Consider the following 27,701-nt stretch of genomic DNA (forward strand, 5'->3'; position numbering starts at 1 on the left):
GATTTTAACAATTCATGTTTTAGAACTACCGAAAATCATCTTGGTAACAGAATCAAGACTGTACTGTTTGACAATGTAAACATTGTGATGCTGGATATGAACGTCATCAGGTTTTAACAATCCTAGTTTTAGAACATCATTTTCTGGTACCATTCAACAAGTTGTTCTGAATACAAAATGTAGTTTAAACACCAGTAGGTAGCAATAAACTTGTACTTATTTTTTATTTCAAATTTGAATAGTTCAGGCATTATGCAACACCCAGTATAATTCATTGTAATTTTAGAAACTTTCAAAAATGCATTTTTCTATAATTTTTTGTTTTTAATGATTACATGTATCTCTCCATTTTCATGGAGCAATTCTTGCTAATTTGACCAGCACAATTTTATTTCATTTATGTCATAACAGCACTGGGACTTATGTACACTGAGTATTCAAGATTGCCAGATGCACCCCTCTAGAGGAGGTAGATTGGGTCTGGCGATCTTCGATAATCACAAGTACAAAAAATGTAGCTCAAATAACCAAAAATCAGGTGTATTTATCAGAAAACCTCAATAAATCACGTTTTTGGGTGGTTTAGTTGCTCACTGTTATTTAATATGAATTTACAAAATGATGATGATGATAAACTTAAACAGGATGATGATGGAAACCAAACATATATACATTTTAAAACCATGTACATTTGATAACTATTTGGTGGAGGTTATGGATAGAAGATAGGGATAAGGTCTGGTTCTGTGGCCAGCGCTTTGAATCCCTCTACTGTATTGTCCGAAGTGTACTGCATTGGTAGTGTATTCCATTGTGTAATTGTCTGGGGAAAAGACATGTATTTGAAGCAATCTTTAGAAATCTGAATGTGCTTATAGTTGTATGGGTTGCTGTGTCTTGTTCTACCGTCTGAGAATGAGTAAATTTGAGGAACCAAGGTTCTAGCAGAAATCAAAAGAATGTAATCCAGGGAAAAGACCAGACATGGAAAACATACACAACAAAGAAAGGATACCAATTTAAACTTGAAATCATGTCTGTGACTGAACTTGTGTCGTGATACATTGTACTGTTTGCAGGTGAAGCTGCTCATCTTTTGACTTTTTCTATTTGTGCTATTTGCTGATTTTGATGAGGGTACCAATTGTTGAACAATATTATAATTTTGGTTGTGCTAGAGCTTTGAATGCATGTGCTCTAACTTTTACTGGTGATATTTTGAGATTTCTTCTGAGGAAGCCTAAAGATTGATGTTTTTGTAGTCATGTGCATGATATGTGTATCCCATTTTACATTTGATTGTAGAGTAAATTTTTTCCAGAGAATGGCAGTGAAGTTTATAGGTACACATGTATATCTCATGGGTTTTTGTTTTAGAGTAACACTGAGAACATTACATTTTTCAGGGTGAAAATGCATCAGCCAATTCTGATCAGAATAGCAAAAGCAAGGTCAGCATTTATTGGACTAGACAACATCTGGAAATCAACAGCATTTTCTAAATCAACAAAACATAAAATATACAACAGCTGTGTACTATCTGTGCTTCTGTATGGTTCCGAGTGCTGGAGAATGACAGAAAAAGACATCAACAAAATTTCTGTATCCCATAACAACTGAATAAGGAAGATATAGAAAATTTTCTGGCCAGAAAAAATCTCCAATGAAGACCTACACACAATAACAAACCCCAAAGACATGGAGGCCTTACTAGTGCAAAGAAAATGGAGATGCTTGGTCATGTTCTTAGCAGAACATCAGACGACATGATCAAGGTACAATGTAGGCCTTAGATGGACACCTGAAGGAAAGAGGAACAGAGGTAGACCAAAAACAATGTTGCCAAGAACAATACAAAATGAAATTAAAGACAGAAAATAATATGGGACCAAGTTAGGTGCCTTGAGGGACTCCTGATGTTACAGGTATATTACTAGATGTTTCTTACTCAAGGACTACATTTTGTGTTCTGTTGTGTAAGAAATCTTTTATCCAGTTTGAAGCATTGCAATTAATTCCACATAAGAGACTGATTTTAAAGAGATGTTAGGTGTGAGACTTTTTTGAATGCCTTGGCAAAATCGATTATAATAATATCTGTTTGAAGGTTGTTGTTTAAGGCTTTTGATAGGTCTTGAATAATTGAAGTTACAATGTAGTTGTGTTTCACGTGAACAGGATGTTTTGAAGCCATGCTGAAAGTCATAGAGAATGTTGTTATCTTCAAGGTGTTTCATGGCGTTACTTGTTATTACATGCTCTAATAGCTTACAACAAATGCATGTCAGTAATATAGGCCTGCAGTTAATTGCATCAACTGTATTTCGGTTATTCGAGGTACACTACGGCTAACGACTATTTTGACGATTCCCTTTTCCCACGGTGGGCGTGGGCAATGGTAGACAATTTTTTGTCCACCCTTGAACACGTTTCCACCGGCCCATGGTAGACATGTGGTTGGTCGCTGTCCACGTTGCCCACACATTCTGGTGGTCAATTTTAAATCTTGTTTCATTTTAACAGGAATCGGAGTTAAAAAACTCATTCTTACGTAATAATTATTACGGTCCTGTTGTATTATAAGAAGCCTATCTAATTGTATGAACTATCGGTAACAATATTTCACAGGTGTCAATAGAGCTTCTTTATAATTGAGTGATCAATTACCTGTGGGCGGGATTAAAGCAGAGACGTATGAGCATTTGCCAACAAATGGAATAAATACAGGAAATCATGGTGACCTTTGATAGGTGCCATTTGATCTCTTTAATTGACAGTTAATCGGTAGTGGCAGGTTTTTAATACAGTGCAGAGCTATCACTTGTCAAAAAATAAATTGTGTTATAGAAAATTTTTTTTATTTAATGTTAATCAAGTGTTACTTGTTGATTAGAATATTTTCAGAAATACTGAATAGTTTAACATAACATATTAATTGGAAACAACAACTAATCTTGTAAGATGAATTCTGAGAAAAATACTTTAACGACCATGTGATGGAAAAAGTGCACCCTCCTTTTGCTTATAATATTTAAAATTCTTAGAGAAAATCAGCTAAGATTGGATGTGCAGTCCCTTTGAAAGATGAATCTATTTACAACAGCATCCCCTTTTACGGCACTGCATTATTTTACTATGAATTTCTAAAGGTGGCTAAAGTTGCAGGTGTTCTATCTTGGACCTTTGATTGACAGGTAATCAATTAAAAAAAATGTCAAGGGTGTGGTTTTAAGTAAAGATGCAGTAACATTGATTGACGGGTAATAAATTACAGGAATATTGAGGGTGAGGTTTAAAGTATTGTGAAATGAAACTGGACAGTTAACCAGCGTGTATTAGCTAACGACACTTATATGTACCTTAGAAGACGTATTCATGTTGGTGATTTAATTGTGATTAGACCTTCGTACACGTGTGTACTAAGACCGAGGAGTAATAATAATTAATTTTTTTTCTCTTTTTTTTTTGTCATCAACCGTAAAGAAAATAAACGAGATATACGATGAGTGCAACCTTCATGAAATTCGAAAATAAAATCAAAACGACTGTGGGCTGGTGTTATGAATTTTAAATATGTTAAAATTTGAATAATACTCTCTATTCTGATTAATTTAATATGTATCCATTTCAATAACTACAGGTGAAAGGCAAAACAACGCAAAAATACAAAATTTTCAAACTCAATTTTGTCCCGTTTCAGTATTGAAATATATTGGAGGTTTTCAGAAAAAAGGCCTACTAAGTCAGCACACCAGTGTAAGTAAAGATACCAATTAGTTTAATTTATTCTATATATAGTTAGTTGTAAAATTCATACTAGAATTTATTTTTCTATCAGAATCTGGGGGATTCTAAAACTATTTTATAAAGGATTTTTAATGGCGAAATTTTGATTTAAAAATATAATTTTGGATGTCCCTAATACGCTTCTGTAATCATAAAACATTAAATTCGGTTCCTTTTTATTCTTTAATCTAAATATTTATAAACAATTCCTTCTCGTTAATTAGCAGTTAATCCACCACTTCCTGTATATTGGCTGAGTGTGACACGCTCAGGTATTAAGTAGTGACATTACACAGATAATACTGATTTGACTAATTAAGTTAACATTGTAAACACATTAATTAATATTATTTCTAGGCGGCTATGATATGAAAATCACAAATACTTTAAAAATTATTAAGTTTAGTAAAAAGAAAAAAAAATACTTGTATTGAGCATGATTTTACAAGAACACTGAACATTTAATTATTGAAATAAAAATATGATTGTCCTTGTGTCATTCACCCATTTGTATATTCATAAACTAACAATGGATATTTTGAAAATGAAAGTAATAATGTTTTTGGAATAAAGTTTCAGAAGATTCTAAAAAATTAGATTTCAAAATAAAACACTTTAAAAGAAACTCCATTTTCAAAGTGCATTTTGATTAATAACTTGATATGCGATTATTTTCGGGAATTACATGTAAATTAATTTTAATTAAAAAGTCTGACTCATAAAATGAAAAGTTATGATTTAACGTCAACGGTATGAAAAATTTAAGAAAGTGTGTTTTTACATTTCTATATGTCTCTTAAAGTTACATGTTTTTTGAATGACGGTGTCGAATTTTAAATACTTTCAAGTATTATTACTATTCTTATTATCTATGCAAGTAAGGCACGTTGTTCGTCAATCGATAATTGTTGCAGTGTCAACGAAATGTCAATTTACCTCATATGATGCTCAAAACACAGGGACACACCTTTTGATAAAACGTGAAACACATTGATTGGTCCATGATATTACAAAGGCGTTAATCATATTTGCATAATAAATTGACACTCTCAAAGCATTCTAATAGTTATTGGTTTAAAATACTTTGTTCTTTTTTTAGAATTATTACGTAAGAACGCCGTCAGTAAAATGAGTAGATCGCAAGTACTCGATTTTCTTGTACATTTAAATCTACAATTTGTATGCTACTGTTATTATATAATAACGGAACTAATCGTAGTCAAAATTGTTGATTTAAGTGAAGAAAAAAAAGAAATGGAAGAAATACATCGTTCAATTGTCTATGGTGTGCTAAATCTACAAGAACTAACTGCATATTCAACTTAAGAGGGGAAATTTTCACCCATCACTATAGTTGGCTAACGTGTGCTCAGATAATACGCGGTTAAATCTGTTGCCATTTGAAAACTCATGAAGTACGTGGTTCATTAATTCTGGATCATATATTATCTTCCAACGATGCTTCCCACTTTCAAATTTTGTTGAAATGATACGACATTGAAATTGGTTATTTATAGACCGTAAGTTAAAGTTGCACGTGTCTGCTTCAAATCCGTTCTTTCACTTAGAAAATACAACTGCATTAAATAGCTTGTCAGTAAAATAAGGAGTTCGCAAATACTCGATTTTCTTGAACATTGTAATTTACAATTCGTAACAATCTGGTGACAGGTCAGGTGTATAATATTATTACATGATACATGTAGCAACTGGAAATGATAAAATTAAGGCCTAATGAATTTCTTTAAAAATTATACATGTATCAACTTTGGTTACGATTAATCCAGGTTTACATTTTGATGATACTATATAATGGTAGACTTAAGTAGGATGTGGGCCATAAGAAATAGAAAAAACAAAAACAAAACAAAACAAAACAAAAAAAACAAGTTTAAAGCATTTAATTCATATAAAAACCTAATTATATCAATTCCTAAGTAAACACCTGGTGGTGTCACAATTTTGGCTTGAGGCCAATTGTAGGTGAAAGAAAACTGATTCTCACCGTCAAGGTAATGATTGACACGTTGTTCTTTTATTTGTCAACTGTTTGAACTTTGTAATAAAATTGCCAATCATGGATCAAATCCAATCAACAGCCTAAACAGGTTATCACGCATCCACTGGATACAGTGGGTGTGGACACTATACTGTCCACCTGACACATTGGGCAAATGGACATCTGTCCACCGTGGGCATTAAGGGTGGGCAAAGCATTGACAACTTGATTTGTCCACCGTGGCGAGTGGCATCGTCAAAATGGTCGTCAGCTGTATTGTACGTGTACAGAATATTCAATGCACACAATATTCTGTGATGAGAGCTAATAATAAATTAACAGCTATATGGCTAAAAATACATTTGTTCTATTGTGCACTTGAGAGCTAAATGTATGTTAAAGGGATGATAGCGAGAACTACTCCTTGACTAGTACTGGCAAAATTAAAATCAGAAAAGCTGTACTTTTCGGCCAATATTCTAAACTCAATAAATTTGACATGATTATTCCAAACTAAAGGATATGTAATGATTACCTCTGTGTTTCTCCACACACCACCCTTTATCATTATCCTCGGCATCTTGATTTTCTGTTATAGGATCTAAATATATAATAAGAACAAAAATCGTGTAACCGTTTCACAGTCGTTTGGTTTCACTAAATCCCTCGAATTATTTACAGCAAAAGAGCACCAACAGTAAAACGAAAATTAGAAATAAAGTTCCTATTATGGAGTTTTATAAGCTAAAAAGTAACTTTCAACAATTTGATTGAAGTAGATGAAAAATTTATTAAAAATTTATAATTTTACTGGGCTAAGTTGAAAATTATGAATTAATTAATAAATTACTACGTGACAAGATGATGAACACTTTACTCTATATCAGTATTAATATTCGTATGAAAAAGATGGAGGATTCCGAATAAACAAATCCCGCCCTTTTTAACAGGTGTAGTGCTGTGCGTATCACTGTATGTCATCTAGCTGTTTTTTTTGTTATTATTTCTTCTCAAATAATATATCAGTGTCCAAAATAAAAAAAAAAAAAAAAAAAAAAAAAAAAAAACACACGAGTTTGTCTGAAACAGAATACACAATGCTGGCAGGTTAACATACATGTATTTTCTAAATTAAATGATGTGGAAAGTAATCTTTTGTAATAATAGTAGATTTTATTTAGACTTACCGACATCAAACCAATCTTATATTATATAATCATGACATTCGCTGAGGCATTTGGTAACTAAGCAAAATAATCTTCAGCTTCCCTAGACAGCATAATTATTGGTCTTAACTGGGATTAAATACTACTAATTTGCTATTGGTTAGTATTATATGGTCCCTACGCCTGGACCAAACCAATCCTTAATTCATATTCCCTACTTATAGTTCTAATTAGGTAGTTTATGAAATGCTACAGTAGTGGATCTAAGGGAAGGTTTCAGAATTGGAATCCTTTTTTGTTGGATGTTTAACGCCTGAGCTGCAATATTTCAGTTACATGCCAGGTGTACCCCATTCCACCACTGGGGCACACAACCTAGTTGCTCTGTGGGCAGGGTTCTGAGCACTATTTAGTCACCTTTAATGATAAGCTTAGTGCTGCTGCTGACCAATTCTTTTGACAGCCGGACCCACAGGGCCTTTTTGTTGGAAGGTTTTATTTGCATGATTTTTTGTGTGTGAAAATGCCTATTTGATGAATTTCTGGATCTGACCCTCCCCTTCTTAAAAATTTCTGGATCCACCTGGCACTAAATAGTATACAATCATAAGTGCTGCCGTCGTATCAAGTAGTGTTTCATTTAGATTTCAAGTTTATAACGGGTCAAGGAGGGTATGCACAGCTACATGATGCATCAATTAAAAGATAAATTCATATTGTTTTTAAATTCACACTCATTTGTATGAAATATAGTGAAGTTTTCTTTTATTATTTTCCTTAAATAGAGGAGGGCTCAAAGATACCTGTTAATTGTTTAGGTTGTCATGGAACAAAGGTTCTTATTTGCCAGGGGCTGAAAATGGAAGAACAGTTTTATTTTCTTTGTTCTTTACAGAATTAATGTGTAACTGTTCATTCCAGAAGAACCAGGGACCCTGATGTTATGGCCACCTCTTCCATTTGGAAGAGAAAAAAAAAAGAATGGAATAAGCTAGTCCTTGCCCTATGTACCTCCGGATGAAATAAGGACTAGGTAGATAGGTTACCACACCTGAAGATTGCTTTCCAAACTTAACAAATCCTTTGAAAAATTCAAGCTTTTTATTTGCCAAAGGGAAGGCGGGGCATAATAATCAACTTTCCCACACCAAAACTGAACTTTCTCAGGTAACGGGAATGGGAATCCTAGAACACTGTCATATTTGTATAAAGTTGAAAGTTAAAGCTTGAAATATTTCATGCACTGGACATTTAGTCATTAAGTAGATATATTACGTAGGATTTTAAATGCACCCACCAAAACTTAATTTGGCTTTAAAAAATTAACATTTTATTATGACTACAGCAAAGGTTTATACAAATTTCTGAAACTAATAATTTTACTGCTGCTAGGTATACTATCATATTACATGTACTGCTTAAATTATGCTTAGTTTTGATTGGTATTAAGTTGAAGTGCTGCTGTGGCTGAGTTATGGCAATTTACATATTTTTAAAATAGTTAATACCTGGTAAAGTTGAATTGGTATGTGACCAAAGGTGTACAGAATTTAGATTTTTATTCTTATTATGAACAGTAATTTACATACAATACATTTCATTTCAATCTCAGCCAATCTGACTTTACAATAACTAAACCACAAATATTGTACTTCAGTAAACATAAAATTTGTATAAATGTCCTGATGATGCCATAGTAAGCAGTGAAACATGTCCACCTAATAAAATAAAAGTTTAAATTGAGTGAAGGTTAGAATTTTCGTAAATTGATTGAAGGTTAGGATTTTTATAAATTGATTAAATGTTGGGATTTTGATAAGTTGATTGAAGGTTAGGATTTTGATAAATTGATTGAAGATTAGGATTTTGATAAATTGATTAAATATTAGGATTTTGATAGGTTGATTAAAGGTTAGGATTTTGATAGGTTGATTGAAGGTTAGGATTTTTATAAATTGATTAAAGGTTAGAATTTTGATAAATTGATTAAAGGTTAGGGTTTTTATAAATTGATTAAATGTTGGGATTTTGATAAATTGATTAAATATTAGGATTTTGATAAGTTGATTGAAGGTTAGGATTTTGATAAATTGATTAAATATTAGGATTTTGATAAGTTGATTGAAGGTTAGGATTTTGATAAATTGATTAAATATTAGGATTTTGATAAGTTGATTAAAGGTTAGGATTTTTATAAATTGATTGAAGGTTAGGATTTTTATAAATTGATTAAAGGTTAGAATTTTGATAAATTGATTAAAGGTTAGGGTTTTTATAAATTGATTGAAGGTTAGGATTTTGATAAATTGATTAAAGGTTAGGATTTTGATAAATTGAGTGAAGGTTAGGATTTTGATAAATTGAGTGAAGGTTAGGATTTTGATAAGTTGATTGAAGGTTAGGATTTTGATAAATTGATTGAAGATTAGGATTTTGATAAATTGATTAAATGTTGGGATTTTGATAAGTTGATTGAAGGTTAGGATTTTTATAAATTGATTGAAGGTTAGGATTTTTATAAATTGATTAAATGTTGGGATTTTGATAAGTTGATTGAAGGTTAGGATTTTGATAAATTGATTGAAGATTAGGATTTTGATAAATTGATTAAATATTAGGATTTTGATAGGTTGATTAAAGGTTAGGATTTTGATAAATTGATTAAATGTTGGGATTTTGATAAGTTGATTGAAGGTTAGGATTTTGATAAATTCATTGAAGATTAGGATTTTGATAAATTGATTAAATGTTGGGATTTTGATAAGTTGATTGAAGGTTAGGATTTTTATAAATTGATTGAAGGTTAGGATTTTTATAAATTGATTAAAGGTTAGAATTTTGATAAATTGATTAAAGGTTAGGGTTTTTATAAATTGATTAAATGTTGGGATTTTGATAAATTGATTAAATATTAGGATTTTGATAAGTTGATTGAAGGTTAGGATTTTGATAAATTGATTAAATATTAGGATTTTGATAAGTTGATTGAAGGTTAGGATTTTGATAAATTGATTAAATATTAGGATTTTGATAAGTTGATTAAAGGTTAGGATTTTTATAAATTGATTGAAGGTTAGGATTTTTATAAATTGATTAAAGGTTAGAATTTTGATAAATTGATTAAAGGTTAGGGTTTTTATAAATTGATTGAAGGTTAGGATTTTGATAAATTGATTAAAGGTTAGGATTTTGATAAATTGAGTGAAGGTTAGGATTTTGATAAATTGAGTGAAGGTTAGGATTTTGATAAGTTGATTGAAGGTTAGGATTTTGATAAATTGATTGAAGATTAGGACTGTGCTATACAATGATAAATAAGTGATGTAGATAATCCTTCTATACATGTGCTTTTATGCATTCTCACATTATTTTTAGATGATTAGTTGCCATTTAGTGATGTTTATATTACTTCAGAAATAAGGCTGTTTCCCCTGGTTGTCTTTTTACTGACACCCCAAATGCTTTGTTGGACACAGTTTCCCAATTTTAAAAAAAATGACCCAAAAATAATCCCAAGTAAGATAAACTATTTCCCTATTAGAAGTCAAAGGATAGAATATGTTGTTTCTCTTCAAAATGCTTATGAAATCTTTTTCTTGAAATCCTTTACAAAATTAATCATTTTAACTTCAAATTCAAGGTTTTGTACAGTTATTTCAAATTTCCCAAATTAAGAATAAATGATTCAAATTTTCCCAATAAAAAAGAATCATGTTATTTTGAAAAAGGCCAAAGATATCACTGCCGCTTTCACAGATGCACAAAAACACTGTTTACAGCTGCATTAGACAGGATGGATACACTACCTTATATGGTAATAGGGTTATAGAGAATAAAATGTCCACTTAGGTCTATAGATTACCAAGAAGTGGACCTGTTATTACAGAGAAAACTTAATTTATATCAGTCTTATCCCAAATTGATCTGGTTAGGAGTACTACAATATAAAGACATTGAATACCTGCATACATATAGCGGATGATATGAAATGACCTACCAGTCATGTCAGTTATATACCTGAATACATATAGAGGGTGATATGGAATGACCTACCAATCATGTCAATGAAATACATGCATAAATATAGAGGGTGACCTGGAATGACCTACCAGTCATGTCAATGAGATACCTGCATACATATAGAGGGTGACATGGAATGACCTACCAATCATGTCAATGAGATACTTGCATACATATATAGGGTGATATGGAATGACCTACCAATCATGTCAATGAGATACTTGCATACATATATAGGGTGATATGGAATGACCTACCAATCATTTCGATGAGATACCTGCATACATATAGAGGGTGACCTGGAATGACCTACCAATCATGTCAATGAGATACTTGCATACATACAGAGGTGGAATGACCTACCAATCATGTCAATGAGATACTTGCATACATATAGAGGGTGATATGGAATGACCTACCAATCATGTCAATGAGATACTTGCATACATACAGAGGTGGAATGACCTACCGATCATGTCAATGAGATACCAGCATACATATAGAGGGTGATATGGAATGACCTACCAATCATGTCAATGAGATACTTGCATACATATATAGGGTGATATGGAATGACCTACCAATCATGTCAATGAGATACCTGCATACATATAGAGGGTGACATGGAATGACCTACCAATCATGTCAATGAGATACTTGCATACATATATAGGGTGATATGGAATGACCTACCAATCATGTCAATGAGATACCTGCATACATATAGAGGGTGACATGGAATGACCTACCAATCATGTCAATGAGATACTTGCATACATATAGAGGGTGATATGGAATGACCTACCAATCATGTCAATGAGATACCTGCATACATACAGAGGTGGAATGACCTACCGATCATGTCAATGAGATACCTGCATACATATATAGGGTGACCTGGAATGACCTACCAGTCAATTCAATGAAATACCTGAATCTGTCATTACTACATGTACACTATAAGTTGTTCTCAGGTGTTTGATGTACTTTATAGGTACATTTTCATTTGCTATCTCCACCTCATGACTTTTATTTTTGCTGTCTTTTTGACATAGAATATTGAAAAAATGCATAAAGTAATATTTCCATGAACCAATTATTGATAAATACATTATATAGTTAACATGTCTTGGAAGGAAATTTGTGCTCAATAGAATAATTACTTGAAAGTAAACTTACGGCAAGGTCAAATTTCCATATTTTTCTTATTTGAACATGGAATCAAATGAATATCCAATAAACCCACTACGTATCTGAAATGAGTTATATTATAATTTACAGGTGAGCAACTGTCAATACAGTTGTAGTTGTAGGTAATAGGTAGTAATTAAAATGATTTGTCTTTTCTTAACATGTGAACAGAGTCTATTGTTTTGCTCCTTATTAGGTCTAAAAGGCCTGACATTTTTACGTACATCAGATTTCTACCTGTTGATGCCTCTAAATTGATTGCATTTATTAATTAAGTGTAAGTTTTTCTAAGAATCAGGAAAAATGGAAAAAATCAGAAACATGCATTTCAAAACTCGAGCAATCTTACTATTTAATTTCACTTAAGGATGCTTTCTATATCTGAAAATACCATTATTACCTTCACTTGGCGTCTGTTGTCGTATTCATCCGTTGTTCACAATTTCTTGAAACTCTTCTCCACTGACATTACTGAACCAATTGAAACTAAACTTGGTATGAATGTTTCTTGGGGTATCCTGCGTAGAACTGATGTGAGGATTTTTGATCCGTCAAAAAACATGGCTGCTGTTACTAAAAATAGAACATAAGGGTCAGACAGTATTTTTTGGATATATCTCCAAAACTGTTAGGTTTAGTCAAATTCTGACATGAGATCTACCTGTGTTCAAATTTTCATTTTAATCCATTGAGCCATGTTAGAGGTATTGCCATTTTGACATTTTTTTTGCTATTTTTAATGTTATTACTTTCAAAAATTTTCTCCTCTGACACTATTTGACCAATTGGAACCAAACTTGGTATGAATGTTCCTTGGGGTATCCTGCATAGAACTTATGTGGGGATTTTTGATCCTTTGAAAAACATGGCTGCTGTTACTAAAAATTGAACATTGGGGTCAGACAGTAGTTTTTTTGCAAATATCTCCAACACTCTTAGGTTCAGTCAAATTCTTTCAATAGCTGAAATGATCTTCATTATTTGGCCTACAAAAGTCTTTAGGGATAAAAGTTGTCAGAAGACTCCTTGTAAGAATGGCCGTTTTTTATTCTTTTTATTTACAGTTTTCATTTTTTCAATTTACATTTTGATTACATTACCCCAAAAATTGTTCTGTTAAAAAAATATTAAGGAGTATTTTCCCTGTTTAAATTATTTATCTAACTTATTAATTTATTTGATTTTAGCCACTAAAAATTGAGATTGACTTCTATAGGTGTACCATTCCAAACTTTTTGTATCGCGATAGACTTCTTACAGTTGGACTTCTGGAACAGGGTTATGTTGCTACAAGATTGAAGTCATCGCTACAGAAGTTTTATGGTTGTTATCATGAACTTTTGGATCATTATGGTCCACCCATCTGCACCATAAAAACTGATTTGTTCAATGCATCATAGATTTCCTTTCCTCTTTCGTCTACCCCGGACTTGACTTTTTTATGAGTAACTCTGCAGGTTCTTTGGAAAAGCAGAAGACACTTACCTTACTGGTGCGCCTGGTCCATGCTCTCAGTTTTCAGTAGAGTCTGAGTTGCTTATTTACTTTTGTTACTTTGTACATGTTATTTTAGTTATTTTATGTTCTTTGTTATGTATCTGTTTTCATTTCTGGTCTTTATCCCATTGGATTACATTCTTTTGATTTCTGCTAGAATCTTGGTTCCCTTGATTACTCTCTAAATAAATCACAAATAAATGAATTTGATATTTTCAATTTAAAGTTAAGTAGGAACAACTTGATATTTGATTGGTTTCAAGTAACATTGCCTTTCTCTTTATTTGTATGATTCTAAGGTAAGACTTTTCTTTATTTGAATGATTCTTAAGTACGACTTTACAAAAAAACATTGCCTTTTTCTTTCTTTGAATGATTTAGTTGAAAATGTATTTATTTTGTTCTAAATACAGGAATTAAGTCATCGATCCGTTCACTGCAGATTTCAAAATGTTCTATCTTATAATTTAAGTACCAGTTTCTTCACGATAGTCAATTCTCCTAGAGCCATGAAATACAATTTTCTGTTGCAGACATTCATTATAGGTGTAAAACTAACCTATAAATCTCTTTACAGATCAGTAGTTGCAGCAGTTTTGAGATAGGTTGTGAATTGCTGATGAGTTCCACTGTCAGCTGTGGAGGAATGACTCATCATAGTAAGATGTGGATTTTATGAATGGCTAAGATGTATTGTAGTTTCAGGATCAAGATAGAAATTTACTGCAAGTAATTAAAAGTTTAGTAAGTTATGTTTGTTATTTCGGTTTGTGGTTTTCATTTGTAGTACATTTTTATTGGTACATTTTTCTTGTGCATGCTCCCAAGCTTTTGAAATGTAGTTTTATTAGTGTATGTTTGATCTGTTCACACCTGTTAAAGTTTTCCATTAACTTTATTCCTAGATCAAACATATACAAACCATATTGTTATGTTTTTGACCTACGTCACCAACAGTAAAAGCAGGTTCAGTAGCATCGGTTCTTCATGCTTAGGAGTACCTACATTGTGTAACCTGTTATTCAAAAAGTACTTAAGCAATAACATTCAAACTTTGCACAGTGGTTATGTACATATTGAAGATATGCACCTCTTATTATGGAGAAATTTAATTGATTGTTTCTTACATTTTGAGCATGTTGAACTAAGACATTTTATGTCACTTTATGTTGTGAACGGTACCTACTTTGTGTAATCTGTAACTCAAAAGATATTCAAGCAGTATTATTTGATTTTTTACATAATGAATGTGTGCACCTGCTGTTATGGAGAAACTTTTTTGTTCTCTACATTTTGAGCATGTTGAACTTAGCCATTTTTTTTTCACTTTATGTTGTGAACAGTGCTGGTTTGTGAAACCTGTGGCTCAAAATCTGTTTAGGAAACTTTGCACAGTGATTATAAACATAATGAAGATGTGTACCTTATATATAGAGATGATTGATAAATTTTGTCCAAAATTTTAGCATGTTTAACTACTTTTCAGCAATATATATGTTATCATTTGGACATTACACATGGAATTTTGTAACCCATAATGTAGTTTTTTTAACTTGATAAGTATTGAAGACATGTATGTGCTGACAAATATGTGATAATTGTGAGTGTCCACCTCACAAACTGTATTTGTCAGTGTTACAGTTAATAAACATTGTAAATAATTGATTTTTCATGCCTGTACATATATGATAATATGACTGCGGTATTGATCTAATTATTAGAGGTCACAACTCAGTCTTAATATGATTTTAGAGAAGTTATCTTCCTTAAGCATTAAAAAAAACAAAGACAAATTAAAAAAACCCCAACTTTTTCTAGTTCTGGATGAAGTAGTTAAGTATGACTGAACTATGACAATATGATCATGATGTAAAAGATTAGAAGTATCTTATTAATGTGACTACTTATTACAAAAACCCATCAAAACCCATCAAAACCCATCAAATTAATCACTAATTGTAAGAACAAATATAAATATCTGTAATATTATTTTTCATGACATCTTAATAAAAAAGAAAACTGAGTGGATATTTCAATAACTGATCACTTCTTTGATTGATTTGTGACATCAAGTTTAATTTCTTTTTCATTCATATTTGTAGACTCTGGATGCTGATCACGTGGTTTATTTTTCATTCATAGTTGTAGACTCTGGATGCTGATCTCGTGGTTTATTTTTCATTCATATTTGTAGACTCTGGATGCTGATCACGTAGTTTATTTTTCATTCCTATTTGTAGACTCTGGATGCTGATCACGTAGTTTATTTTTCATTCCTATTTGTAGACTCTGGATGCTGATCACGTAGTTTATTTTTCATTCATAGTTGTAGACTCTGGATGCTGATCTCATGGTTTATTTTTCATTCATATTTGTAGACTCTGGATGCTGATCACGTAGTTTATTTTTCATTCATATTTGTAGACTCTGGATGCTGATCACGTAGTTTATTTTTCATTCATAGTTGTAGACTCTGGATGCTGATCTCATGGTTTATTTTTCATTCATATTTGTAGACTCTGGATGCTGATCACGTTGTTTATTTTTCATTCATATTTGTAGACTCTGGATGCTGATCACGTAGTTTATTTTTCATTCATATTTGTAGACTCTGGATGCTGATCACATAGTTTATTTTTCATTCATATTTGTAAACTCTGGATGCTGATCACGTAGTTTATTTTTCATTCATATTTGTAGACTCTGGATGCTGATCACGTAGTTTATTTTTCATTCATAGTTGTAGACTCTGGATGCTGATCTCATGGTTTATTTTTCATTCATATTTGTAGACTGGATGCTGATCACGCGGTTTATTTTTCATTCATATTTGTAGACTCTGGATGCTGATCTCATGGTTTATTTTTCATTCATATTTGTAGACTCTGGATGCTGATCTCGTGGTTTATTTTTCATTCATATTTGTAGACTCTGGATGCTGATCACGTAGTTTATTTTTCATTCATATTTGTAGACTCTGGATGCTGATCACGTAGTTTATTTTTCATTCATAGTTGTAGACTCTGGATGCTGATCTCGTGGTTTATTTTTCATTCATATTTGTAGACTCTGGATGCTGATCACGTGGTTTATTTTTCATTCATATTTGTAGACTCTGGATGCTGATCACGTGGTTTATTTTTCATTCATATTTGTAGACTCTGGATGCTGATCACGTGGTTTATTTTTCATTCATATTTGTAGACTCTGGATGCTGATCTCATGGTTTATTTTTCATTCATATTTGTAGACTCTGGATGCTGATCACGTAGTTTATTTTTCATTCATATTTGTAGACTCTGGATGCTGATCACGTAGTTTATTTTTCATTCATAGTTGTAGACTCTGGATGCTGATCTCATGGTTTATTTTTCATTCATATTTGTAGACTCTGGATGCTGATCTCATGGTTTATTTTTCATTCATATTTGTAGACTCTGGATGCTGATCTCGTGGTTTATTTTTCATTCATATTTGTAGACTCTGGATGCTGATCACGTAGTTTATTTTTCATTCATATTTGTAGACTCTGGATGCTGATCACGTAGTTTATTTTTCATTCATAGTTGTAGACTCTGGATGCTGATCTCGTGGTTTATTTTTCATTCATATTTGTAGACTCTGGATGCTGATCACGTGGTTTATTTTTCATTCATATTTGTAGACTCTGGATGCTGATCACGTGGTTTATTTTTCATTCATATTTGTAGACTCTGGATGCTGATCACGTAGTTTATTTTTCATTCATAGTTGTAGACTCTGGATGCTGATCTCATGGTTTATTTTTCATTCATATTTGTAGACTCTGGATGCTGATCACGTGGTTTATTTTTCATTCATATTTGTAGACTCTGGATGCTGATTACATGGTTTATTTTTCATTCATAGTTGTAGACTCTGGATGCTGATCACATGGTTTGTTTTTCAAAGGAAAAATGCACTTAATGTTAACTTAACTTTTAATACAAAATATTTCTTTATAGCATCTTATTCTTGAAGGTTTTCGTCTGTCTTATCTATGGCAAATTAGAGTTATCTCTCATTTGTTAGAAATCAGGTACATGTAAATAATTTGAACAAACATATCAATTTTGTTTCATTTACTCTTAAAACTTGATTGTTTTAAACTTGGTTGCTCTTTAGCATATTACTTTAAAACTTTTTATTTAAGAATAAAAACTTGACTTGAGACTGTAAGAACCAAGTTTAGGTCCACAGACACATATTTTTAGGGTTTGACAAAAGAAGCCTTTCAGAGAATTCAACTATATATCTATAACTCCTGTAAAAGTTCATAGATGTCTATGATATTAATGTAGTATCAAACTGCATCCTTTTTATTTCTTCAAGGAGAAGAATTTTTTTGGCAATAGTGCCTGCAAGGTGTCAGAAATCTCTGAAACTGGGAATTTTTATCTACAATGGCTATATAATTCATCAATGGTTTTCTTAGTTTTAACTAAAAAATTGGTTTTTTTTGGCCTCAGCCATGTTTCAGTACAGCTTGCTATATGTTGTTTAAACCTTGAAAGTGGCATGAAGTGTAAAATGCATGAATTCTGACACCTAGAATATACAGACAATTAACTTGGTGTAAAAATTGATTTAAATTTTATGATCCGTAGTTGGAGCTCAAGCTGAAACTTCAGCTGTTTTTTGTAATATGAGGAAAATTTAAAAATCTTTTTGTGCATTATTTCACCATCTTAAATTTCTTGTCTCTGTCCATTTCAATTGACCTACTTTTACTATAAAAAAATTAAAGTATGTGCTGTTTGGTTTTTGTTTTATAGTTGTTTAAGACTTGTTTCTTCTCCATTAATTATATATTTGGTGTGCCCAGATTATTTTTTTCCATGGTTTATTTCTATATAGACAGATCTCACTGTCTCATATAATTTTATTAAAGCTTAAATTTTATTTCCTCAGGCATGTTCCAATGTACAGTTTTTTAAGACCCAGCTTTGATTGGGTCTATATCTACAAGGAATCCTTGTGGAATGAAGTTGTTATGAATAAGCAAAAGCAGAGCACATCTTGTTGTAGAAGGGGACTCTGAATACTTAGGAATGTGGTGAGTGGTCCCACGACTTCAGCCAACAGAGCATTTAATGTGTGTTACCCCAGATGGTTTGATGGGGGTAGCCCTCAATTTAGGCTTTAATGTGATATCAGAGCACAGAGGAGAGCACTATGTTTCATGCATGTAAAAGATCTTATCTGTAAATTTCTCTCTGAGAAAGCAGCCTCTACAGATTGCAAAATTCCCTGCCAACCTTGTAATTCCAAGTTGATGCATTGTTTTATATTTCTCTGTATATTATGGATTGACACTTCATAAATCAAACATCTGCATGTACCTTCATCAAAATAAGTTATCAAGTACAACATTTATTTTATTTCGCTTGGCCTGAGAGGAATGATTTATCAAGTACATTTATTTTATTTTGCTTGGCCTGTGAGGACATTCCTTGTGTCATATCAGGTTTCATGTTGATTTAACTAGGTGATAAGATTTCTGATGTTTTTATTCAAAATTGTTCACAAATGTTATTTTTCAGGCCAATTTAACATGAATTGGATGGTACTAGATTATGTCATTACAATGACAAGTTTGATGCCCTGATAAAATTGGTCGAGAAATCAACGATAACCCACAATGTCTACCACATTGAATGAGTTTGATATTTAACATGAAAGATAGTTTATATTTTAGTATTGATGGTGGTGAAGTAATTTACTTATTAAGTTGTTGAGCAAGATTAATTTTATGTTTACTGCATTTTTGGTGCAATTAAAGTATCTGCTGTTACTTAATTGTAGTTTGGTGTCTGTTATTGAGATTCTTGGTATTGTTTTAAGCTTGGTCATAGGGTGGGATTACATAAACACTTGGAAGCCACAAAAAAATCTCGAAAAGCTGTCACATTGACACCCATCCCTCAGGATTTTGGCTACAGACCTGCCACACATTACAGGCTGTACATATTATCTTACTTCATAGAAATTGAAACATGTTCAGATCTGTTTAATAGTATCTTCTGATATATTAATAAGAGGAAGACTTTCTCAAAATACAGAATGACAAAAATTAGAAAAAAAATATAACCTTTCATACATCATTTTTTTTCTCTAGTATGATTGCTTTTCCCTAGTTAATCAACTGCTAGTATTGTTTATATACATAAAAAGCTAAGATTTAAACTTTGTTACTTCACACTAAGGTCATGACCTTTTAAAAGTTCTTTTTAAGGCTATACTACTTGAAAGAGATTTCATGGTAGATATACCCTTGCATTAATTATCATATTTCAGGTTGGTGCTTTTTATATACAGTACAACCATTTATTGTTGTTTTACATATGGTTTGTGAAAGTTCTGTTTTTATACACCCTTCTCTTTACTCATGTTTTATGGTATACAGTTGTCTGTCTGTCAACAACAAACTAAAATCTCTTTGAAATATTTTAATGTTGTTTTTTTTTATTCAACTTTTTCAAAGGAAAAAAGGGGAACTCAGTATATAAATAACATTTTCTGTAAGAGTCTCTATCTGCTAGTCTCGTTGACATCAGGAGGGATTCCAAATGTATTTAAAGAATAGATGCATGTCTGAATGCAAATGATACCAGCATGTGACTTTTCTTATAATAATTTGAAGCATCTTGTTGATTTAATTTTACTTCGTATCTTTTGCAATTTTTTGTTCATATTGAAAATAATCTTTTACAGTCTTTTTAAAAATATTTTAGTGGTTGGTAGATAAAGTCACTGGAGTTATTGCATTATGATTGATAATCTACTAATTAGCTTACTTCCACTATTGTTTCTGTTTTCAAAATAATAAATTTCCAGTGTAAATTTCTTCTGCATCTTGAATTAATAACATGACTGTTTATTTTTAGTGTGTACTGCCAGAAGAATCAGAAGTTTGGCAGACGTCAACCATTGAAGTTGGAGAACAGTTGCAGACGTTGGTTTGTGATGTAATATTTAGGTATAAAATTTTTGATTGAAAAGCATTCAAAAATGCTTGAATTTTTAGGTTTAGATTAGAATACGTTTTTATTGCAGGCATGGCATATTCCATTATTTACAAAAATTAAATGAAACAAAACACAAAATGGTTCCCATAACAACAACTTCTAAAATAGTTCCAATTTGTTCTATTATGACTGGAATTTATTACTTAGGTATTTCAGTAAAAATTTAAACTTTAAATCATCATAAATAGCACTTTTTATAGGAAAGGAATGAAGTGATACTTGATCACAATGGACATTTCAGGTTATTTAAAGGAAAGTAAAAAAAGAAAGTAGCCAGACCAATGTGTTCAGCTATATTACCATTTTTCTAGTAGTTAATTATATATATACACAAAATGATGAACCTTGAAGTAGAGTGCTTTTGGCAATCTTTCATTGTTTATTTCACAGCGACCTGGAAAATCATTAGGTATTTATACACCATAGTATACCTGTATGCTGATTTCACTGTAGATTTATATACCTCAGGCTATTTGTAAATAATAGCTTCTTTAACTTGTGAGTCTATAATACTGTGTTTTCCTCTACAGGTAAACCAGGATTTATGAATGGGTTACAAGCACCTGTTGAAATCTTACTCAATTAGTGAAATCAACGACCATTGTGTTTTATTTCACTTTAATTGGATAATTTGGTGACTTTGGATTAACTGTTTGAAGTGAAAATTTGATATCTTTGTTTTATCAATCATCCATAGTTAGCGAGAGATAGCTATCACTCTTCAGGTAAGAAATGCAATGAATCCTAATTGAATTAAATTTACGAGGCACTTTTCATTCTTCTACAGATGAAAATGAACTTTATTAGTTAAGAAAGTAAAATTAATGTGAAAACCAAGTGTTGTATCTTGTGTTGAATATTTTATTAGGATCAGGGAATATTTAGGTAGATTGAGAAGTAGAAAATTTGTAAAATAGGGTATGGAATAAAATTTGTAAAGGTTGACATGGATTACAAGTGATATCTAATCTGAAGGTGTTTATTTTGGGATCTTTCTTACTGGTGCACTGTTAATGCATGACTTTAATCAGTTTTATTGTTAAGTAAACCTTTTCAGGTCCAATTTTAAAACACTTGATGATTCTTCTTGCAGTAAATGTTAATTGTATATGTAAATATCAATCTACTACTTGTACTATTAGTTAATGCTTCATTAAGTAATGCATAATTGATTAGCATTCGTATTCTTAGTGAAATTATCACTTTAAAGAAATTTTAACTGAGATTAAACTTCAGTCTGTAGGTCTAAGGTAGTTGAAGACAGACAGACAGATAATCACAATCGTAAGTTAGAATGGCTCTTCCACATGGAAGATCTCCAATCTGTAGGTCTAAGTTCATTTAAGTCAGATATACAGAGGACCACTCTCTTTACTGGCTAAAGCTGACAGTCACCTGTCTAGTTAGAGCAGACATTCACCAATCAGACAAGAGCTGACTGTCAGCAAACTGGCAAACTGGCTAGAGCTGACTTTAACAATTCAGACTAGAGCTGACTTTCACCAATCAGACTAGAGCTGACTGTCATCAAACTGGCTAGAGCTGACAGTCACCAATCTGGTTAGAGCTGACTGTCATCAAACTGGCTAGAGCTGACAGTCACCAATCTGGTTAGAGCTGACAGTCACCTATCTGACTAGAGCTGACAGTCACTCATCTGGCTAGAGCTGACAGTCACCAATCTGGCGAGAGCTGACAGTCACCAATCTGACTTGAGCTGACAGTCACCAATCTGGTTAGAGCTGACAGTCACCTATCTGACTAGAGCTGACAGTCACCAATCTGACTTGAGCTGACAGTCACCAATCTGGTTAGAGCTGACAGTCACCTATCTGACTAGAGCTGACAGTCACCAATCTAACTTGAGCTGACAGTCACTCATCTGGCTAGAGCTGACTCACCAATCTGACTCGATTTGATGTCACTCATCTAGCGAGAGCTGACAGTTACCAATCTGACTTGAGTTGACATCACTCATCTGGCGAGAGCCGACTGTCACCAATCTGACCAAAGTTGACATCCCTAATTTTGATTTATTTTTTATATTGAAGGCTGAATTTAGCCTATTTGTTTCATGTCTATTTTTTTGTTATCATTATAATTTTCATGGGATTGTAATACATTGTTTTTCTGACATCACCTGTTTGGCTCACCTTAAACTGACAGAACTTTGATCAACCATGTACAGTGGAACAAAGTTTGCCATAAACATTGAATACAAATTTGAAATAGACTTCACTTGGGTGAAGATTACGTATACAAATGTGAAATTGCCTACAAAAATTATGTTGGTTGGAATTTTAAGATAAATGTGATACATCTTAATGTGTTTTTCCTATAAAAAGTTGTTGTTAAAACCCCATAACATTCTAGCCATCAACCCTTGTTTATAAGTTATGCTTAAAGTTTTAGGATAACAAGACAAAATGTTTCTAAGTTGCTTGGTTTTGTTAAAAAATAAAAACATCTCAGCTAAAAAAAAGAATGCCACAACATCATCCAATTTCAAGTTTATGAAAGGTATTAGTAGTTTTTCTTTATAATGATGATGAACTAAGTAAGTCTTGTCAACAGTATTAGATAATGTTGTCTATCTTCATTTATCACAAAAAATTCATGTGTTCCTCAAAGAAGGCCCTTTTTCAAAACATGCCTAGCTTGAATCAAGTGATAATCGTAAGAATTATTGGTATTAAGATAAAAATAAAATCATTATTTTAATCCGTTATCTTCAAATATTTCAATTGAATAGTTCCTAAATCTGGTAGTATTAATGTTTTATACATTGTGTAGTTAACTCTTGTAAACACAGTAATGGGATAAACAGCCAATATTTCTCTGTTAACACATTGATGGGATAATTTTCTGATTTTCTGTTTTGGTTTTACTCTGTTGAAGTCTGAGAGTTGAAATACTGGAAGAGTCGACATACTGGTGAGAGTTGGCATACTGGTAAGAGTCATCATACTGGTGAGAGTTGACATACTGGTAAGAGTCATCATACTGGTGAGAATTGGCATACTGGTAAGAGTCGACATACTGGTGAGAGTTGGCATACTGGTAAGAGTCATCATACTGGTGAGAGTTGCCATACTGGTAAGAGTCATCATTCTGGTGAGAGTCAACATACTGGTTAGAGTTGGCATACTGGTAAGGGTCATCATACTGGTGAGAGTTGGCATACTGGTAAGAGTCGACATACTGGTGAGAGTTGGCATACTGGTAAGAGTCGACATACTGGTGAGAGTCGATATACTGGTGAGAGTTGGCATATTGGTAAGAGTTGACATACTGGTGAGAGTTGGCATACTGGTAAGAGTCATCTTAATGGTGAAAGTTGACATACCGGTAAGAGTCAACATGCTGGTGAGGGTTGGCATACTGGTAAGAGTCGACATACTGGTGAGAGTTGGCATACTGACGAGAGTTGAAATGCTGGTAAGAGTCGACATACTGGTGAGAGTTGACATACTGGTACCTCTTTAAGCATTTGTCAACTGAATAGTTTATTGTTAAACATTGTCAGGCATTTAACATATGTATTATAATGATAACCTTTACAAGTGAAGTTCTACAGTCTTTTTTGTGCTGCTTGGTGTGTATTTTGTTTATCCTTCTGTTTCATCTGATGTCTCTGGTATTCTTATATTTTTTGTAGATCTCTTGCAATTATATCTTGGTTGTTTATTTCACAAACAGAAAAATGGAGGAGTACTTTACTTAAATTTCTTCCAGTTAATGGTTACAAGCTTTTTCATTGAAGTCCAGTAATACCATTATCTCTAAGATAATCAACATCATACAATATGAACACAATTTATTATGATCAATTTCATAATTTGACATAGCCCATGATCCCTCAATTTTACTTAGTATACAAATCCTACTAGCATGTTCTTCTGATAATAGGTTATCACAGATTTGTACATGTTTTAAAGTTCATTTATGGAATGCAGATATGATGGTTTGTCGTAAATTCTGAAGGTAGTTTATAATCGGCCATTGAGTGTGTTTGTTCATGCCTTTGTATCTGGGTAATAATTTTCCGTTGGTAAATATATAGGACAAAGTTAATTTCTTTTTAAAAAGAATGGGCATCCTGTGTAACGCTTTATTATAGTACTCTACACTCATATTTTCCTGAAGTGTTTGATGGGATGGGAACATTCAACAAACCTTTCATTACCAAGGGCTTCTTTGTCAATAGCTTAGTTTAAGAGCTCATCTTTGTAAAACTGAATATGCAATGTTATTTACATCACAATAGAAGAAATGTGCAGTGTCATCCATGTGAAACCAGGTTTCATATTTTGATATTATAATCATAGCTTTGAAATTAGAGAATAAAGGATAGCTGACTACACTAATCATTTCTTACAAAAGTTAATACATGTATTATAAAATTATGAAGCAATGGTATCCCTTACCATTTTAGACTTTTCCACTTTCATCACTGAAATTGAGATGGAGATCATTTGATGTTCAAGTATGTATGTGAAAAAAAAAAGATTTGCAGTACACAGTTTGTTTCTTTGTTTGCTGGGGTTTAATGTCCGAGCAGCAATATTTCAGTATATTTAGACGATGCAGTACGCAGGAAAACATGTATAAACTAAGTAATTGTATTGAGATTACCTGTCTAATGCAATACCTGTGTGATTAGGATGTAATCTTCATGAACATCAGACTTACGATTTACTTGTTTGATTTTATAAGTTTTAAGTAATCACAATACATTGTATATATATACATATATCTATTTATGTTGTCTAAAGCTTGATGTGATTGAAAGTTATTGTAAAGAATTATGACTTATTTTTACATTCTGGAACTTAAACCTTTGACATATGACCCCTCTGCCATTACTCTTTGACTCCTTAATGTCTTATGTTATTATTACATGTGTGTAGGTAATTAGACAGACCAGATTTGATATACATGATTCATAGACAGAACTGGCTCTAGTCTTTATACATGGATTAGAGGTCTGACAAGTCTGATATAGTCTTCATACATGGATTAGAGGTCTGACAAGTCTGATATAGTGTTTATATGCATAAAGAACTTTTTCATTTTGTTTTGAAAAAGCAAAGAAATCTTCTTACAACAATTAAAAAAAAATATCAAAATAAAATATCAGTCTTTGACATTGAAATGATATAAACGAGTATTAAAGCATTTCTCTCCTGGGTAAGTTATTAGTATCTAGATATGTTTAGATAATGGTGGGTATCGGTTTGAACATTTTACACCTTGATGTCCACAGTATAGAGTGGTGTTTAACTTGTACTAAGAATTTGTTATTAACATAGTTTTAGTCAATATGAACTGGGTCAAGTTTTCAATTTTTGCAGACTTTAACAGTTGAGTATGTTCTATTGTTTGACTTTAGGTTCTGTTGGACCAGACATATAGTCTCATTCATTGTAATATTTATTAAGTATGTCCACATTGATTTTTCACTGCTATACCCCACCACAGGAAGTGGTATTATGTGATAACCTCTACACTTCTATCTGCCTGTCTGCCCTGTACGGTTATTGAGTATCCTTAATTTCAGTTTGATTAGATTATTCACACAAAAGTTATGGCCATTTTACCCTAAAAACAGTTTAATTTTGATGCTTAATTTGGGACTTCATTTCTGGATTATCTGAACTCTGAGGAAATAAAAAGCTGTCCTTTGTAACAACAAACAAAGGCACTTAGTTCACTTTGTGTATAAAAAATCTGTATATATATATTTTATCTATGTTTTACCAAGTGCTCTAACATTTTATCTGCATTTTACCAAGTGCTCTAACATTTTATCCACATTTTACCATGTGCTCTAACATTTTATCCATGTTTTACCAAGTGCTGTAACATTTTATCCATGTTTTACCAAGTGCTGTAACATTTTATCCACGTTTTACCAGGTGCTCTAACATTTTATCCACATTTTCCATGTGCTCTAACATTTTATCTGTGTTTTACCAAGTGCTGTAACATTTTATCCATGTTTTACCAGGTGCTCCAACATTTTGTCCTACCATGTGCTCTAACATTTTATCCATGTTTTACCAAGTGCTGTAACATTTTATCCATGTTTTACCAAGTGCTCTAACATTTTATCCACGTTTTACCATGTGCTGTAACATTTTATCCATGTTTTACCAAGTGCTCCAACATTTTATCCACGTTTTACCAGGAGCTCTAACATTTTCTCCACATTTTACCATGTACTCTAACATTTTATCTGTGTTTTACCAAGTGCTGTAACATTTTATCCACGTTTTACCAAGTGTTCTAACATTTTGTCCTGACATGTGCTCTAACATTTTATCCACGTTTTACCAAGTGCTGTAACATTTTGTCCTTCCATGTGCTCTAACATTTTATCCATGTTTTACCAAGTGCTGTAACATTTTATCCATATTTTACCAAGTGCTCTAACATTTTATCCACATTTTACCAGGTGCTCTAACATTTTCTCCACATTTTACCATGTGCTCTAACATTTTATCTGTGTTTTACCAAGTGCTGTAACATTTTATCCATGTTTTACCAAGTGCTCGAACATTTTATCTGCATTTTACCAAGTGCTCTAACATTTTATCTGTGTTTTACCAAGTGCTGTAACATTTTATCCATGTTTTACCAAGTGCTCCAACATTTTATCCACGTTTTACCAAGTGCTCTAACATTTTGTCCTGACATGTGCTCTAACATTTTATCCACGTTTTACCAAGTGCTCTAACATTTTGTCCTACCATGTGCTCTAACATTTTATCCATGTTTTACCAAGTGCTCTAACATTTTATCCATGTTTTACCAAGTGCTCTAACATTTTATCCATGTTTTACCAAGTGCTCTAACATTTTGTCCTGACATGTGCTCTAACATTTTATCCACGTTTAACCAAGTGCTCTAACATTTTGTCCTACCATGTGCTCTAACATTTTATCCATGTTTTACCAAGTGCTGTAACATTTTATCTGTGTTTTACCAAGTGCT

General features: G+C 32.2%; 2 protein-coding genes and 1 long non-coding RNA gene across 7 annotated transcripts in view; 1 reads left to right on the plus strand and 2 right to left on the minus strand.

The window, feature by feature from the left end:
* LOC148613133 (cell division cycle 5-like protein) overlaps positions 1-6,452 on the minus strand; it is a 40,791-nt gene extending 34,339 nt beyond the window's left edge. For both annotated transcript variants that reach the window (XM_088586290.1, XM_088586289.1), the window contains exon 1: positions 6,321-6,452. In XM_088586290.1, coding sequence (XP_088442416.1) covers positions 6,321-6,365 — 45 coding nt within the window. In that variant the 5' untranslated portion in view covers positions 6,366-6,452. The remainder of the gene's footprint in view (positions 1-6,320) is intronic.
* A 5,696-nt stretch (positions 6,453-12,148) lies between these two features.
* LOC148613134 (uncharacterized) overlaps positions 12,149-27,701 on the minus strand; it is a 29,806-nt gene continuing 14,253 nt past the window's right edge. Inside the window, exons 3-4 of the long non-coding RNA XR_015923280.1 lie at positions 12,563-12,735; positions 12,149-12,224 (exon numbers count right to left, since the gene is read on the minus strand). This is a non-coding gene — a long non-coding RNA (uncharacterized LOC148613134). The remainder of the gene's footprint in view (positions 12,225-12,562; positions 12,736-27,701) is intronic.
* The window catches only part of LOC148613135 (dystrophin-like), a 236,455-nt gene continuing 229,981 nt past the window's right edge, over positions 21,228-27,701 (plus strand). For 2 of the 4 annotated variants that reach the window (XM_088586302.1, XM_088586301.1), the window contains exon 1: positions 21,237-21,430. The gene's annotated coding sequence lies outside the window, so the exon portion shown is untranslated. Of the gene's footprint in view, positions 21,431-27,701 lie in introns of all 4 variants that reach the window. The other 2 variants (XM_088586300.1, XM_088586311.1) reach the window with 2 other exon arrangements.

This window comes from Perna viridis, chromosome 6, assembly GCF_037379345.1.
Source record: "Perna viridis isolate PV_CMFRI_1.1 ecotype Kerala chromosome 6, ASM3737934v1, whole genome shotgun sequence".
NCBI classification, from domain to species: Eukaryota; Metazoa; Mollusca; class Bivalvia; order Mytilida; family Mytilidae; genus Perna; species Perna viridis.